Source organism: Epinephelus moara, chromosome 9 (genome assembly GCF_006386435.1).
Source record: "Epinephelus moara isolate mb chromosome 9, YSFRI_EMoa_1.0, whole genome shotgun sequence".
Classification (NCBI taxonomy): Eukaryota; Metazoa; Chordata; class Actinopteri; order Perciformes; family Serranidae; genus Epinephelus; species Epinephelus moara.
The window spans coordinates 2,830,524-2,848,994 of NC_065514.1; the positions used below are offsets into that span (position 1 = coordinate 2,830,524).

Genomic DNA, 18,471 nt, shown 5'->3' on the forward strand with positions numbered 1-18,471 from the left:
AAAAATGTAAGCCCAACTCTATCATGAGTTTTCTTTCTTTTCTGTGAGTGAAATAGTAGAAAATCTATCAGAATTTAATGCTAATTCTACATAAATAAATTATATATATTAAAAAATATTTAATTAAATGAATAATTTCTTGTGATCTTTGATGTTAAAATCATGAGATCATATACAGGTATGCAGTGATGATTGCTGGGTAACATTCATATGTTGATGTTGCCTAATGTCGAGTCTCTTTGATCATGTGACGAGATGAGACGATATCTGGTAGTTAGTTTAGGTGCAAAATCTGTCAAGATTGAAAAGCTGAGCGCATCTACAGGTCCAGTGAGCAGTCGTGTCTTTTAAACATAGAAGCTGCAGTAAGAAAGACGAGAGAGAAACCAACAGGGGGGAAAAGAAGCAACGCCTGAATTAGATTCATCTGGATCTTGTATAAACAGTTGCCAGTGGTGTGTGTGTGCACCTTGTAACTAGTAGCTAGCGTGCACCACTGCCTTCTGAAACATTAGGTGCGGTTACATGAGGACTTTTCAATCGGGTTGGGTGAACCCGATTGAAGTCATTGCGATTGGCCAACCTGTTTACATGGGATGTCTTCTATTATGGGTGTTTACATGCGCCAGCGTATGTAATCAGGTTGGGAGGTATTTAACTGTAGTTAGAACATGGCACTCTTAAATACTTGATTCTGACTGGTCAATTAACAAAATTCTGCGGTGCTTAGTATCACTGCTGCCCTGCTGTTCCGTTGCTAGGGACGCCACAGCATGAGGAGTATCAAAATCAGTTAACGTTAGTCCACATGGGCCAAATTGGATCGGAGTGGAAACGGAAACGCACCTACTGAATGTATACACATGCTGCTTTTGCTTTATAATGATTATAACAGTGAAAAAAGGCTGACCCTGCTGTACAGGAACCAGTGAAGGGAAGCAGGAAAACTTTGCTCATTCAACCCCTGGCAAAAATTATGGAATCACCAGTCTTGGAGGATGTTCATTCAGTTGTTCAATTTTGTAGAAAAAAAGCAGATAACAGACATGACACAAAACTAAAGTCATTTCAAATGGCAACTTTCTGGCTTTAAGAAACACTAAAAGAAATCAAGGGAAAAAAAATTGTGGTAGTCAGTAACAGTTACTTTCTTAGACCAAGCAGAGGGAAAAAATTATGGAATCACTCAATTCTGAGGAAAAAATTATGGAATCACCCTGTAAATTTTCTTTCCCAAAACTAACACCTGCATCAGATTAGATCTGCTCGTTAGTCTGCAGTTAAAAAGGAGTGATCACACCTTGGAGAGCTGTTGCACCAAGTGGATTGACATGAATCATGGCTCCAACACGAGAGATGTCAATTGAAACAAAGGAGAGGATTATCAAACTCCTTAAAGAGGGTAAATCATCACGCAATGTTGCAAAAGATGTTGGTTGTTCACAGTCAGCTGTGTCTAAAATCTGGACCAAGTACAAACAACATGGGAAGGTTGTTAAAGGCAAGCATACTGGTAGACCAAGGAAGACATCAAAGCGTCAAGACAGAAAACTTAAAGCAATATGTCTTGAAAACAGAAAATGCACAGCAAAACAAATGAGGAACAAATGGGAGGAAACTGGAGTCAACGTCTGTGACCGAACTGTAAGAAATCGCCTAAAGGAAATGGGATTTACATACAGAAAAGCTAAACGAAAGCCATCATTAACACCTAAACAGAAAAAAACAAGGTTACAATGGGCTAAGGAAAAGCAATCGTGGACTGCGGATGACTGGATGAAAGTCATATTCAGTGATGAATCACGAATCTGCATTGGGCAAGGTGATGATGCTGGAACTTTTGTTTGGTGCCGTTCCAATGAGATTTATGAAGACGACTGCCTGAAGAAAACATGCAAATTTCCACAGTCATTGATGATATGGGGCTGCATGTCAGGTAAAGGCACTGGGGAGATGGCTGTCATTACATCTTCAATAAATGCACAAGTTTACGTTGACATTTTGGACACTTTTCTTATCCCATCAATTGAAAGGATGTTTGGGGATGATGAAATCATTTTTCAAGATGATAATGCATCTTGCCATAGAGCAAAAACTGTGAAAACATTCCTTGAAGAAAGACACATAAGGTCAATGTCATGGCCTGCAAATAGTCCAGATCTCAATCCAATTGAAAATCTGTGGTGGAAGTTGAAGAAAATGGTCCATGACAAGGCTCCAACCTGCAAAGCTGATCTGGCAACAGCAATCAGAGAAAGTTGGAGCCAGATTGATGAAGAGAACTGTTTGTCACTCATTAAGTCCATGCCTCAGAGACTGCAAGCTGTTATAAAAGCCAGAGGTGGTGCAACAAAGTACTAGTGGTGTGTTGAAGTGTTCTTTTGTTTGTTTGTTTTTCATGATTCCATAATTTTTTCCTCGGACTTGATTGATTCCATAATTTTTTCCCTCTGCTTGGTCTAAGAAAGTAACTGTTACTGACTACCACAATTTTTTTTCTTGATTTCTTTTAGTGTTTCTTAAAGCCAGAAAGTTGCCATTTGAAATGACTTTAGTTTTGTGTCATGTCTGTGATCTGCTTTTTTCTACAAAATTAAACAACTGAATGAACATCCTCCAAGACTGGTAATTCCATAATTTTTGCCAGGGGTTGAATAGGTGTGTCAACGCATTGTGCGCAGATGAACGCTGTTTGACTTCTTCCGCAGCCCATTTTATTAATTATCATTAGGCTGCTGTTGCCATGGATACAGAGTACAGACACATTTCTTTTTGCAAATTTTGAATCAATACTACGTGCTTTAATCATTAATTTGTGTCACATCACTGAATGTTTTAGTAGTAAAGCCATGATAAGTGGGATACTGTATAGTGAGCCAGTGACAGCTGAAAAATAACTCCCTTCAGGGGAATGGAACTCTGACGCCCAGTGGAGGATTAGGATTAGGAGGGGGTGTGGACATATATGTAGCCTACTTATATAGCCGACACAGATACATGACCATCACGCTGTAACATGGGGGTATAGTTGATTGTTGTGCTGCTTTCAGTCTGCCCCTACCGTAACTGGCAAATGATCGAGGTAACACTGGGAAATGTGATGTGCTGCTAGCCGTGTGTCACTATTAAATCCGGCTGCGTTCTGCAAACTGTGAGCCCCGATAGCAACACAGAATAGAACTGCGAGAGTACGCGTCATGACGCCTTACGTCGAGACAGTAGTGAGCATGCGCAGAAAGAACGGAATGCGTGGAATCGGGTAGGAGGTGTATACAAGACAGAAAAATTGTGCCATTCGGGCTCTGAAAAGGAATATTCCACCCCTGTGCACCCGATTAGATTTTCTTTCGGGTTGGCTGTTTTCATTCGGGTTGAGGTGTTTACAAGGAGCATTCCTAATCGAGTTGGGCTTCCAACCCGAATGCAAAAGGAATACATGGCTCCATGTAAACGCACTGATTGTGTCTAAATTCTGTGACATCCTCTGTACAAACTGATTAACATGAGAAGGAAACATCATGGTTAACTACTTTATATGTTCAGTGCAGTTTATATTATATATGTCTCAGTGTTGTGTTACTCTCCCACCACCAGTTTAATGAGACTTCTGTCAACATCAGAATGAATCACAGCCTTGTACTGACTGAAAAACACATTAGAAAACCTTAAAAACAATGAACCTACACAAAGAAACTAAAGAAAAATAAATGTCTTGTTTAAAGATAGAGGAGGGGAGCTGCTGTACTCAACATCAAACAGCAGGGGGCGTCCTCACTCCATTTAAAACCAGAGCGGTTGATCCAAACAGTTTTCTAATCTGTACAGTGAAGTTAAACTGGAAGAACAAAAACAAACAGCCATTAAATACCACAGAGGGCGCTGTTTGAGGAATTACACATCTGATATTTAAAAGGTGATTACATTTGAATGTTCTTATGTAGTTATTACATCAACATCACACTTAATATATACAGAATGAAACACATTTCACCAACATTGTAGACTGTGTTTTCTACACAGCTGACCCCCCATTATCTTTCTGTTCATCTACAACTTGGTTCTTTGCTGCTTTACCAGCTGCTGTTACTCTACCAATCCGGTACGATAGCGCTGCTTTGATTCCTTCATTTTTATCCATTTCAACTTTCATCTCTTCCAGTTTCTTGACTTTCTCTGTGTCTCCTTTCTCCTTCATCTTCTCAATCAGGAAGTCCAAATGAACCAAAGTGGACAGTGACTTCACATTCAGGGCGAGCTGCTCCAGACTCTCAACATGCTGGAACGACTCTTCCAGCCAATGATCTTTTTCTTTCTCAAGTTCCTCGATGTTCTTCTGAAGAGTTTCCAGAAGGCTTGTTGACTCCTCACAGCCTGCTTTACCCTTTTCAAACTTGTCTTTCATGTCCTGTTTGGTCTTTCGTACTGTCCTTGTCGTGCTCACATACTTCCACATTTTTTTAACGTGATCTGATTTCTTTGTTTTACCCTCACATACAGGACATTGTTTGCCTTCCTCATGACCTAATGCACAACAGTCGTCCACACATACAGTGCACTGTTTATCTTTCACATGAACTGATACAGGACACCTCCCAGTACAGACAGTACAGTATAATTTTTTTTCATGATCCGATTCACGATATTTATCCTCACATACAGGACATTGTTTTCCTTTAACATGAAATGATACACAACACTTTCCCTCACATTCAGTGCATGGTTTGCCTTTCTCATGATCTGCTACAAAACATTGATCCTTACATAAAGTGCATATTTTTTTCATGACCTCACAGTGTTTTGGATACCAGGCCAGTGTGCATGGATAGTGACAGTTCTCCTTGCAGACAGTGCAGCAGACAGCTCCTCCATAATTTAACCCAAATGCCCACCGTCTCCTCTCACTGACACGTTGTTTAACTTTGCAGACCTCATCAACTTCTACAGTGAACTTTTCATTGTTCTTCATCTTCTTTTCATATTTCTTCAGAGCTTCCTGATTCTGCTTGATTGCACTCTGTTTCTTTTCAATAAACTCAATTCTCTCTTGCAAGTTGTGGATGCAGGCTGCTAGTCTAATCCGCTCCTTCAGAACCTCCACAGTTTCCTTCAGCTTTTGAGATTCAGTTTTTTCGAGGAAGTTTGTGAACTGACTCAGTCCTTTCATTGTTCTTTTATCTGCTTGTTGAAGAGCTTCTGTCTCCTCTGTCCTGTCTTCATGCTGGCAGTTATCAAACAGGAAGTGAACAGGCTGATTCTTCTCATTTTTGGCACATCTAATCTCTGCAGTCTCAATGGCTTTCAGAACATTTTTAGGAGTTCTTCCATTTGAATGTGTGATGAGGGCAACAATGTTCTTCTCCATGTTTTTTCCAAACAGAGACACAACTGAATCAAAGATGTACCTCAGTCGGTCATCCAGACGATTCTCACTCGCTTTCATCACCAGACCCACTGCATTGATCTCATGAACTCCATCGTCTGAGCAGAACAAGTCTAATAACCTTTCACTGACGATGACATCATGTTCAGTTCCTGCAGTGCTCCCATATCCAGGAGTATCGATGATGGTCAGAGAGTAGGGCAGAGTTTGACCTTCAAAACCAAAGATCTCGTACACGATCACATCTGATGTTTGACTTTCACACTGACTTTTCTCCTCACCCTGAAAGTCAGTCACATCTGATGTTGGACTTTCTGATTGACTTTTCTTCTCGTCCTCTACGATCTGAAACCAGACATCGTCCCTCCACTTCACTCCCATGGCGTAGTTGACCAGAGCGTTGATCAGAGTAGATTTTCCTGCTCCTGTTTCACCCACAAGCAAGATGGTTTTGTTTAACTTGCTTGGATCCTTTTCACCGAGAGTCATTCTTGTCAGAGTTCCAATATTCTCTTTCTTTAGTTTCAGCCTGTAAACATTAGGAGATCCTGGTTGGATCGGATCTTTGCAGGTGATGTGGTCATATTTGGATGAGGTTTTCCTGTAGAGAAGAAAAGACCAGAAAAAGCAACTGAACACAAAATTAAATGAAATTACTGTACTTGCTGGGATCTTTTAATAAAAGCCTTTTAACGTATGAATCTATACTTATGTAAAAACTAATTATTACAGGCGGAGCAGTTACACAGTATGTGATATCAGCTCAATAAGTTCATCATTTAAAACTTACAGCATCGTCACCAAATAATAACTGACAGGCAAAATAACTGTGTGGGCTTGTGTGTGTCTGCTACCTGCCACAAAGCACCTCCACTGAACATCATCTAAAGGTTGTATTTGGTCAGCAACATATCTGTGCTTTTGATCAATGTGTGAGCTCCATTTTAGCATCTCATTTTGCTGCCCCATTGCATCCCTGTGTGCACCGCAATGCACATACAGCTGGCATTGTGTCAGCTAACTAAGCTAAATAACACACGCAAGCCAGCTCAACTTCAATCTGTTGCACGTCAAACCCATCAGCGGCGACAAATGTCAGACGTCAGTTTGTATCTTTATGTCACCAGCTTCTATTGAAAATGACTTGTAGCCTGTTGTTGTGTCGCTCGAAGAGTGAATGCAACATTAGAGACAGTAGCATTACTCACGTTGCCATGGTAACAGTTTTACAGGAGGATAAGGATGGAGCACCTTCGTATGAGTTCTCTGGAGGAAAGAAAAATAAGTCAGTAACGTACACATCCTGTCAGCTGTACTGTTGTCATAAGATACTGTATCATAACTGACATGATTAAAGAGTGGAAACACAGTCCTTCAGCCTGTGTCCACCTCCTACACAGAGTTTAAAATCAACCACAGTCAGTTTCATAACCCAAATATTTACCAGCTCACAATATCTTTATTGAATTTTCCAAATTTAGAAAACAAAACAAAACAAAAGGCCAACCAAGTGACACAAATGAGACAGTGTGTTAACATACAGGTCCTTGGGGACATTCAATGAAACAAAAATATTAAAAACCCTACATTAGGTTTTCCCTTTTACACACATATGGTCACTATAACACTGCAAACAAAATAGGACAGAAAAAAACAAAACAAAAACAAAAACAGAAAAACAAACAAAACATGGCGGTTAATGGAATATTTCTGTAAAGAAATAGGATCATGAGTCCATACAAATATCATTGCCGTACAATCCAGTGATTAAAGGATGAGAGTTATGGTTAGAGTTATGCAGAGGGTGCACTTATTCTACTCCAGGTTCGTTCAACAGTTGAGATAGATCATTGTTTTTAGTATATTGGATAAATCGACCCCACACTTTTTGAGATGTCTCCTGATTGTCCTTAAGAATGTAATGTAATTTTTTTCCAGAGGTAAGCAAGAAGATAATTCCCTAAACCAGATGGCAATACCTGGCTTACTCGTACTTTTCCATGTTAGAGCTATTGTCCTCTTTGCTTGTAAAAAACATATGTTTTAAAAGATCTTTTCATGATGTTTAAGTTTTTTATTTTTTAATAATAATTTTGTTTTTACCCTACACAGACATAGACATCAACAAAATGTTTTAATCACCAAATGCACTCAAAGCAAAATTGAAATTAGAAAGAAGGAGTAGGAAACAGCAGAGTGTTAGTAGTTCGTCGATGGAGAGTAGTGAAAAGTTTTTTTAGTTGTAAAGTTTGCGAATGGACCACACTTACCACGCAACAGGAAAGAAGGAGGAAAAGAAGACGCAACTTCACTCCTTGTGATGCACTCTCTCCAGCACTTTTCCTCCTGATGATATATCTCCCCAACAATGGTAACACCGAATCCCATTCTGTGCAGCAAAATGGGAGCGGAGGATTCAGCCTCTCTCCTCACCCGCTCAGCATCCAAAACATGGAGTTCCTCATCTGTATGCTCCGGCTCAAACATGTATGGCTCTGGGTCTGTGTCCGCTTCAAGAAACTCTTCAAAATCGCGTTCAAAGTCGTCCATTGCAGCTACTATAGTCCGGAGATATTGCTAGGCTAAATAAACAGCTAAGCTCTGTTTATAGGCTACGCTGTCAGTGTGCGGGCTGGAGATTGGTGGAGCAGAGAGGGGAGGGGGTCCCCGCTTGGTACTGTAAGTGAGTATGTGTGTGTGAAATGTGTGTTACGCTAGAAGAGTCAGAGTTTAAGACGGAGTCTTTTACCCTCTGTGTTACCAGAGTTTTTGGAGTGCTCAAATAAACGGGCATTTTTCCCGAACGCTCCTCTGGTCTCCTGCTCGTGAGGGATTCCTTACAATATCGTAACATGGTTTAGATTTCTAAATAAACATTCACCTCGTCGCTAGATAGACCTACTCCTGAAAAACTTGTGTCTGCGCAAGGCTTTTTGTCCCTACGAGGCCACCGTCATTTACCCGACGGGAGGGGTGAGCGAGTGAGCCCTGCAATCTAGAATTTGACCACTGATGTCACTGTTTTCAACCCGTTTTACACAGTGGCCCTTTAACTGAAAACAAATCTTAGTTAATTCAAAGCTCTTATTTAAATGTCATTCTAATATAAGATATGAATGACTTAGGAATGTCAGATAGTATGTTCAGTTATCAGTGATGTGATGATCAGTGACCTTTGAGGACTCAACAGCTGCACATGGATAATGTATAATTATCCTTATGCATTTTTATCTAGTATTAACTCCTGATCTTAACATTTGCAAGTATTTCATAATTACTGTCTTAAAGTGTTCTTACCTGTGTTGATGGTCCCAGATACTGACAATGCAGAGACAGCAGATCACAGCTTTTATATCAGCAGAGGGGTGGAGAACCTGTGGTCACATGATTTCACAGAAACAGTCTCAGAACCCTACTGACTGCAGTTGACTCTTGAGTACAATAGAAACTGTTCCTCTGTGCTGATTTGTCAATGAATTTTACTTATTGTTTAATTATATTAGAGCCTGTAATTCCATCTGAAATTATAATTTAAATAAACACATTTGCATTAGTAAAGATGTTCTTGTATTCTGTCAGAAGGGTTCATTGTCAGCAGTGTCAGCATGTAGTGCATACTACATCACATACCTGTGATCATTTATTTTCTTCACTGAGTTGCTGCAGCTATACATGAATTTCCTTTTGGGGTTCAGTAAACGTGTATTTTATATCATATTATGAGTATCAAACTCTGAGATCTCTCCTCCCTCCCTTCACTTCCTGTTTTTCTGACAGAAGTCAGACCATTTCTCTGAAATCACGTGACAACAACATGTCCGAAAACACTTTTCAACAACAAGGTAATTCAATGTGCTTTCCATAAGACAGAAATGCATTAAGTAAAGTTATAAAACACAAGACAAGTTAAAAAAAAAAGACAACATTAAAATATAAATAGAATTTAAAACGGAAAGTAAGATAAGAGTATATAAAAAAAATAAGCTAAAATTGAAGAAGACAAACGGTACAATACTGTTACACTGCTGAAAGAAATTAATAGTCCAAACATTGATCCTAATAAAAGAAAAAAGTTCTCTGGGAGTTTTTTCTTTTTTCCAGATTTGTGGAGCATAAAAACTGAATGCTGCTTCTCCAGTTTCAGTTCGGACACTGAGGTCATAAAGCAGACCTGATCCAGACCATCTGAGAAGTCTGAATGCTTCACAACACAACAGCAGATCAGAAAAAATGCAGTGCTTTGTAAACCAACAATAGTATAAAATCAATTCTGCGACAAACAGGAAGCCAGAGCAAAGACCTGGGACCTGGACTGATGTGGTCTCTTCTTGTTTTGGTGAAGTGCAGTTCAGATGAAAAATTTGCAACCAGACAAGTTGAACCTTAAAACAACAACACATTGATCTGCAATGCTCTGAAAAACTGCCAGTTTACACCAATACAATACAAGATGGTGTATTGTTTCTATAGCAACAACTCTCTGTACTTAAATTCTGACTTTCAGCTTTTCAGACTTATTTTGAGGCTGAATATAAATTGTAGCTTCTTAAATTCTGAATGAGGATAGTGACAGTGAGATACTGGCTACAGCTGAATCTCTAGTAGTGATGAACCAGTGAAAACCAAAACAAAATGACTCAAGCATCAGATCGACAGTGTTCATTATAAATACACCACAATAATTTAAATAACCAGTGCAGCTAGAATGGTCTGCTGATCCCAGCTACACTGCATTGTGTTCTGCTGCACAATCAAACGCTGGACACTGGCACGTCTTGTCAAACCCAGGTTTATTCCTGTTATGAGTCCACAGAGACCAAAACATCGGCATGTGTATTCTATTTTCATAACAACACACCTCTCGCAGCCAAGTTCACTGCAGACTGAGTAACATTGACGCGCCACAAGGACCGAGACTGACATACAGTGCTGTGCACAGACATTTTGTGGGACAGGTGCTCAAGTGAACAGAAGGGCACCTCTTTCATAAATGTTTTTTCCATTCAAACTTTACACACGTGGGGGAAAAAAATTGTGTACTCAGAAAGTGCGCCCTGCCACGAAGTTTCTATGCGTCTGTCAGCACCAGAAGGGCTCTTGAGGCCCAAGTACATACACTACTTTTGTGCACAGTAAGGGTGATTTCTATCTCGCCGACATGTGTCTCATTCATTTATAACAGGCAACAACAAAGACAACAATGCTACACTGAGTATGCTTTTATCACAGTGTGCATTTCTGACCTGCCAGACATTCTCTCCACTCACCCAGTAAATTTCCACTAACCCCACCTCTTCACCACACCTACCTACCTACCAAGCTGTCCACACATCTCCCGCTCCTTCACAGACTCTTGTTGCACAGTTATTCTTTGATTTGTCTTTGGGTCCAAAGACGGTTGTTTTGTTTTATCTTCATTTTACTGGATGACACTTTGGAACATCCACTCACTGATTTGTTGAGGCATTTATTCAGAGTTTTATGGGATTATAGTCCCATATATAGAGATCATTATACAAATCTGTGTGTAGATATATTGCTGTTGGCAATATGTGGGAGCACACAGATGTTGAACAGAAGAGGCCTGAGAATGAAGCCTTGAGGAACTCAGATTCAAACCAAAACCCAACAAGCTTCGAGTAAAGGCAGCCTGTATTTTACATTTCAAAATGACACAAGTGGAGAACAATTTATATTTACCTTTTGTAGTAAATGACAGGAAGAGAAACATGCTATGGCTAACTTTACAAGACCTTATCCAAACACCCATGTAGTTTCTTCTAGCTTACTGTCCTACCACTTCCTAATAGGGCTGCCACTAACGATTATTTTCATTGTCGACTAATCTGTCAATTATTTCTTCGATTAGTCGACTAATCATTTCATCGAAAAATGTGTTAAAATGTTGAAAAATGTCGGTCTGTCTCGCCCAAACCCCAAAATTATGTCATCTAATGTCTTGTTTCATACTCACGCCAAAGGGTTTTAGTTCACTGTCACGGGAGAGTGTGTAAAGCTGCCAATATCTGAACGTAAGAAGCTACAGTAAGAGTATTTTGGGGTACTTTTATAGTCCTTTTCTATGAAAAATGACTCAAACCGATTAGTCGACTACTAAAATAGTCACAGATTATTTTAATAGTCGATTAGTCATCGATTAGTCGACTAATCGTGGCAGCACTACTTTCTAATTAATTAAACATCTTACTACCTCAATTCAATGTTTAATTTCCCCTAGCTAACAACATCTGGATAAATACATCTAATTATTTCATGAGCACAATCACTGCAATCTTACAAAACATACAGGCAAACTAGTGTGTTGGTACAAGTGGGACTGTGTTTACTGCAGGGCTCTCAAGTCTCACACTTTGAGAGTGTGACACACGCATATTAACCTTTTCACACTCTCACCCGCCACACCTGCTATTTCTCACGCATAAATAAAAAATTGTTATGACAATGGCCACGAAGTTACACCGCTGTATATGTAGTGGAACGTGTTGCAAGACGCTGTGGGTACTGCAGAGCTCAACAAGCGCTTACCACATTCCAGCCAATAAAAATAAGACACAGCTACCTATCAGCCAATCAGAAAATAGCATTGCTGTATCCGGGTAGGATACAGGTGATCTGACTGCAGCACCGAGAAGAGGGTGCACACACAAGACGGGGCTGCCTTATCACATGTGTACAGTAAGTCATCTCATCATTTGATTTTGTAGCCTACTGGATGAAACTACCTATTGCACAAAAGGAAAACAATGAGAGCTCATCTCAGGGAACATCAGCTGTTACCAAACAGTTTGACAAGACCGCATGTCAACTTTAGCCAACAGAACTCTTGTTAATGGGGTGTTGGTGGATTAGTGGTTAGAGCAGGTGCCCCATGTACAAGCTTGTTGCCGCAGCGGTCCGGGTTCGACTCCGGTCTGTGGCCCTTCGCTGCATGTCTGTCTCTCTCCCCTTTTCACGCTTAACTGTCTTGCAATTAAAGGCTAAAATATTAAAAAAGAATCCATGCTAATTTCAGCAGCTACTGTAAACACATATAGTGGTTGATGACTTATGTGAAATCTGAATCCTTTATAAACTATCATTATGCAAATGATGTGCACAACATTCATTGTTGAAAATATGGCCAAACAAGTCAAGTAAAGGCAGCGTGTGTTTAACATTTCAAATTCACACAAACTTGTGCTTCTCCTCTACCCTGGAATTCCTGAGTTCTCGCAAGAGCACAATTTGAATTTGCTCAGCGAGTCACTCTGTCAATCAGTAATGATGATCATTACCTATGCCGCTGGAGCCGAGCTACACCAATCACATCGGTGTATCTGATATAGGCGGGCCAGAGGCGAGCTAAACAGATGACGACACCGCTGATACGACGAAGTCCGGAATCAGTCAGTAAACATTGCTACATGGCTACGGATGAACACCAGTTGTTTGAAACGGCTTTGGCCGCTACAATGAACGAGTTAGACTTGGCTTTTTCTCTAAAAGAGGAACAGAAGACGGCACTCGAATCTTTCCTTTGCAAGAAGGACGTTTTTGCTGTTTTGCTGACCGGATACGGCAAGAGTCTAATCTACCAGTTAGCTCCGCTGGTAGCTATGCTCTGGATACGTCACCCCGTGTATTGTTCTGATTGGTCGTAGTGTTATCCAATTGCATGCAGTGATATTTACAAATGCATGCTTGGTGCCGCCCCTCGAGTTGGGCCATTTGCATTACTCATAGCCAGACCCTAAATCTTTCTAGATCTGGGTCTGGATTTCCAGGCTACCTGTGCTAACTACATCCAAATAATTTCATCTAGCTAAGTACCTCTAGCCAACTAGGGCTAATCTAGCTAACTACTTCCGGAGCACAATAACTGCAGTGTAAAATATTAAAAAGACATACAAACAAACTGGTGTACTGGTACAAGTGGGAGTGTCACTGTGTTAAAGAAAACAGATCACAAACTGTGACATACGTTGATGCTCAACTTACCTTTGATTCATTCCTTTCTTGCCAGCTGTGCAGCATCAGTGTTCTCATAATTTCAACGCCTCAAATGTAAATCCAGTGTGCTCGACATTCAACATTGAAAATACGACCAAACAAGCTTCAAGTGAAGGAAGCATGTGTTTCAATGTTTCAAAATCACACAAATAGAGAAAAATTTGTACTCACCTTTTGCAGTGAGCTATATGTCATCAATAGTATATCAATACTATTTAATATTTACTGTGATATGAATTTGTTTTCTTTAATGTCTTATGTTTTGTTGATTTCATTCCTAAAATTTTGGGGTTGCTTTTGTAATAACGTTTAATTTCTTGTTCCTGTTTTGTCTATTTGTTTTTTTAAGTGTTGGGGTTATCTGGTTTTATGTGCAGTCCTTTTTTATATATCCTGTTTTACTATGTTTTTTATGTTAAGTTTCTTTATATTGATTCAGATTTAACAACTCTAACAAATGTGTTTATGTGTGTTGTATTTTGTTTTGTAAAATCAACCTTACATTTTGTTGACATTAGTGAGAGACAATTTTCTGTTTGGTTGATTTTTTGTAAGATGTTATGTTTCCTGTTATGTTCACATATTAATGTGTTTATCACCAAGAAGTATTAAAATATTAAGTATCAGAGGGTAAGTTTAGGTATTCTTTTTGAATCAGTACGGAAACAGTTTAACTCCAAAGTGAGTCTGTGTAGTCATCTAATGAGAGAAGTGCAATAAGGAGTGTGTGTTTGTGTGTGTCAGTAGTCAGTACTACCACTATCCAAATTCCCCCCCAAAATTTGATGTTATCCTCAGTGAACTGAGCCATGAAGCTCAGCTAACTACACCCAAATCATTACACCTAGCTAAGTGCCTCTAGCTAACTAGGGCTAATTAACAAGACACAGTAATTAAAGAAAATATATATATATATATTAAACTACCAAAACATTTTCTTATCTAAGCACCCTGTCTAACACTTGCTAACAACCTCCTTCTGGCTTGATATACATGCTAAACCTAGCTAACTAGCCTATATTTATCACAGTAATGAATCTTAATGCTAGTCTGAATTCTATCGACACCATATCAAAGTAACAAGTCCCACCTGACTTTTAAAGACCTTGTCTAAACACCCAGATAATTCCTCCTGGCTTATTATCCTACTACTTCCTACATATTAAACACCTGACTACCTCATTTCAATGTTCAATTTCTCCTAGCTAACAACACCTGGATACAAACATCTAGCTATACTGCTTCAGGAGCACAATCACTGCGTGAACTTACCTTTTCATTGGTCCTTTTTTTGTCCGTCAGTGTTCTCATTACTTGCATGAAATACACTGTTGGAAATATGACCAAACAAGCTTCAAGTGAAGGCAGCATGTGTTTCAACATTTCAAAATGACAAAATGAAGAACAATATGTACTTACCTTTTGCAGTAAGTGATATGTCATAAATAATATATCAATAGTGTTTACTGTGAAAGGAATTTGTTTTTATTGAATGTTGTGTCTTTTCCATGTAAAAGTTTGGGTTTGTGATTGTTAGTGTAATAATGTTTGTTTAATGTCTTGTTTGGGTTTTGTTTTGGGATTATCCAGTTTCATGTGAAGTGTCATTTTATTTTCTGTTTAATGTGTTTTCTGATGATTTTGTTTCTTAATACAGACTGGATTTGATCAAATGCCTCTGTGTTTTCTATTATTATGCCTTGTTTTGTGAAATCACTTTAATATTTTATTTACAGTGAAAAACATCTTTTTAATAATAATTAATATCAGTACATGTATTAAATATTCTTTTGGAATCAGTAGTGAACATTTTCAAAACATCCAGACCCACACATTAGAGTGTGTGTGTGTGTGTGTGTGTGTGTGTGTGTGTGTGTGTATATATACATATGTATAAAGTCAGTCCTACCTACAGCAGTTTTCAGGTGATGAAGAAATCCTCAGATAAAGAAGAACTGCTGGGAGAAAGAGAGATGAGAGATGCGCAGCGTTTGCCACTGGTGTGTTTTGGCCTTTACACTCACCTGAACGGGCTCTATTAACACACCCTTGCTATGTGACCACTTCACCTCCAAAAATTACTCAATGTCCTAGAATGACACCATGAATTAAGTTTGTACACGTCCTGGCTTGACAGCTAAAGGCCTAAAACAAATTTATGCTGCACCGGCTAATGCAAGCAAGCAAAATTAAACACACGTGCAATGTTAGTTTGTCCTCATAAGTCTGTGGGATGTTACCTGCAGCCTGGAGGGGAAGATGGAGGACAGACGAGGAATGTTGAAGAGAAGCTGGACGCTGCAACAGTCCAACACCGAGGTCTGGATGGAGACAACAGTTGATGAGGAAGCTGTAACAGGCAGGAGACATCTACTCCTCACAGGGTCCATGGACAGTTTCATGGTCTCCTCAGTCTCTTTAATCCACCAACAGCTCATATACTTTATCATACAGAGGGAGTTTTAGTTTCAGGTGTTAGCTACACCAAACACAGCACCTCTAATGTGGACTGCTACCACACTGACAGCTAACGTCTCATATCAGCATGCTAACGTGCTAATCGCGATTAGCATCACAACTTTTACAAACTACATCGAATTTGTACCGTATTAAAACTAAAACACGACATATTTACCTCCTGCTGATGACAATATGTCTTCAACCAGGTGGTATTACTCTCTGGTAACCGAAATATGGACATTTAATCTCTGCTAACTTCAACCGTTTTCACACGACTAAGCTAACGTTAGCTGCGTCTGCTTCAGTTAGCATGTAGCTCACCCAGTGGTGTTAGCTACGACCTGGCTAAAACTTAAAAAATAGTTAAGATTATTTACGTGTCTTAAGTAAAGTATAATTCCTGGATGACTTAAGACACAACTGATCCTCCCAACAATAAACTGCGTCCTCTAACGCTGCAGTGTTAAAGCAAAATGTGTGGATAAGTCAAACTGCTGCACTGCTATCAAAACCAGTTTAAACTGGTTCTGTCTGGTTATAAATGTTTAATCTGTCAGGTTTTTACTATGGACGGCCATTTTAGTTAATGTAAATACACAAATATGCCTACTGAATAAAGAAATAAGGCTATGGAATAAATCCTGAAATACATAAATGAGGCAGTAAATATATAAATAAATGTAAATCTAAATAAATTGTTTTTTATTATGTTTTTTTTATCACTCCTTTTTTTTTATTTCAGTGAACCTATGTGTATGTCATGATGCCACATTTATTTTACAGCTCTTTTCATTTCCATTTCTTACATTTAAATAAACATCTGCTTCTGCTATGTCTGTTTTTTTTTTCCTTTCATCTTTGTTGTGTTTTGTTCTGTTTGTTTTATTTTGTTAAGTCTGTTGCCTTTTTTAGAAGGTTTAGGTTTCGGTTGTTGTTTGCTTCTTCATTGATGGGTTATTGAGGTGGAAGTGGGTCAAGAATGCTCCAAGGATGACGGGGTTTTGTAGGCCGAGGTGGAAGTTAGTATCGCCCTGGTTCCTGTGGTGTTATGCAGAATTATCATCAGGAGGCGCGGGCTGACTTTTGTTAACTTTATTAACACAACTCATAATACATAACACTGGACTAACTGGACTCGACAACCAAACCTGGAACATGCACAACAACAGAAGCTCAGCCCTGTGTCCATCACTTCCTGTGTTGATGTCATTTGTGCATCTTTGCACCTGAGACTGAATGAAATAGTATAATTACAATACAATATGCAGTTCACGCCACCTGCTGGCCAAAAGGACACATCACTGCTGGTTTCACTTAAAACTGACATTTGAGTTTCAGCTCACCGACGAGTGTCAAGACAGAAGGCAGAGGAGAGTCACAAACTCAGAATAAACAAGCTGCACCTTGTATTTTTTGAGTTGAGTTAACATGAAATTTTAGCCTCCATAAAATAACTTTAGTGTCACACTGCAACATCTTAGATCAAATATTAAACCAGACTCCAGCAGTCCAACATACTGTTTATCAGACGTCACTGACTTTATAGTGTATTTGTCAGATGTTAAACATTAAGCACATAACTCCACCAAATACATGTTCCTTTAAATAAACTCACAATGACATTTACTCCCCCTTCAAGTTAAAGGGACATGTTAATGTAGAAAGTTTAAGAAGAGCCTTCATAAAATATATAATGTAATTTAAGCAAAGGCCTCTCACACAAGAGGGAGGGTGGTTGTTCTTAATGTCAGCATGGCTGTGATTTGATTGTAGGAAGATAATCACAGTGCTGATATTCAGGACAACCGCAGTTCTACAAATGCCATCCATTATTAAACAGTAAGAAGTGACCACAGATTACAACAACACATTAAAGGGGAGCACCACCTAAATCAAGAATTCCAGTGTGTTATTTCCATGGCCTAGGAAAGTTCAATCAATATTTGTGAACATGAGCTGCTCTCTCAAAGCCAGAAACCAGAGAAGGAAGTCTGTCTTTGACCATAGGAATAACATCCTAACATCCTGTACATTAGCTCACTACCTTGTGTAGGTCTACACGTTACCCCAGGTCAACTACTTTGCATCAGGTACATTATCTGTATGTTTCAATTGGTTTTGCAACCAGTGAAATAAGAGTGTGTTCGCACTCACTTTGGTGGCATACGCGTGATTATGATGAGTTAACAGCTTAATCAGTAAGTTGCGTCATCTTCTGATGTCATATAAACATGCCTGGAGATTTACAGTGAAGTATTCAGGCTTCTCTACTTTTCTTTGTCCTCCTCTGTTGACCATCTATTATGAAACTCAAATGTTATTTGTGGAAATATGTTTCTCTTTGCAGTGCAAAGTTTGTTACAACGACCTTTAATGTCGACTAATTAACGGTTAACGTTATTAACGGTTAAGAACAGTGTGATACATGCAGAATTAAAAGTCCCAGTGTTGTTATACTGAACATCAGCACTCATGAGCCCCGTTTCCACCAGACCGTTCAGTATGTCTCCACAGTGAAAGTTGTGGATGGTACCAACAGAAGCGTTCCTTCCCGTCCCCATGTTTGGTCCCCCCTCTGTTGGGGTACCTAGCACACAGATCTGGTACTAAAAGGTGGAGCT

General features: G+C 39.3%; 2 protein-coding genes across 2 annotated transcripts in view; one reads left to right on the top strand and one right to left on the bottom strand.

Moving 5' to 3' along the window:
• Positions 1-18,471, top strand: part of LOC126396068 (uncharacterized) — a 737,953-nt gene that overhangs the window by 62,515 nt on the left and 656,967 nt on the right. The window lies entirely within an intron of this gene.
• On the bottom strand, positions 3,571-8,819 carry LOC126396009 (uncharacterized). The gene is made up of 3 exons (XM_050053825.1): positions 7,651-8,819; positions 6,589-6,646; positions 3,571-5,981 (listed from the first exon to the last, which is right to left on the bottom strand). The coding sequence occupies exons 1-3, from the start codon at positions 7,928-7,930 to the stop codon at positions 4,013-4,015; spliced, it is 2,307 nt and encodes a 768-aa protein (XP_049909782.1). The 5' UTR covers positions 7,931-8,819; the 3' UTR covers positions 3,571-4,012.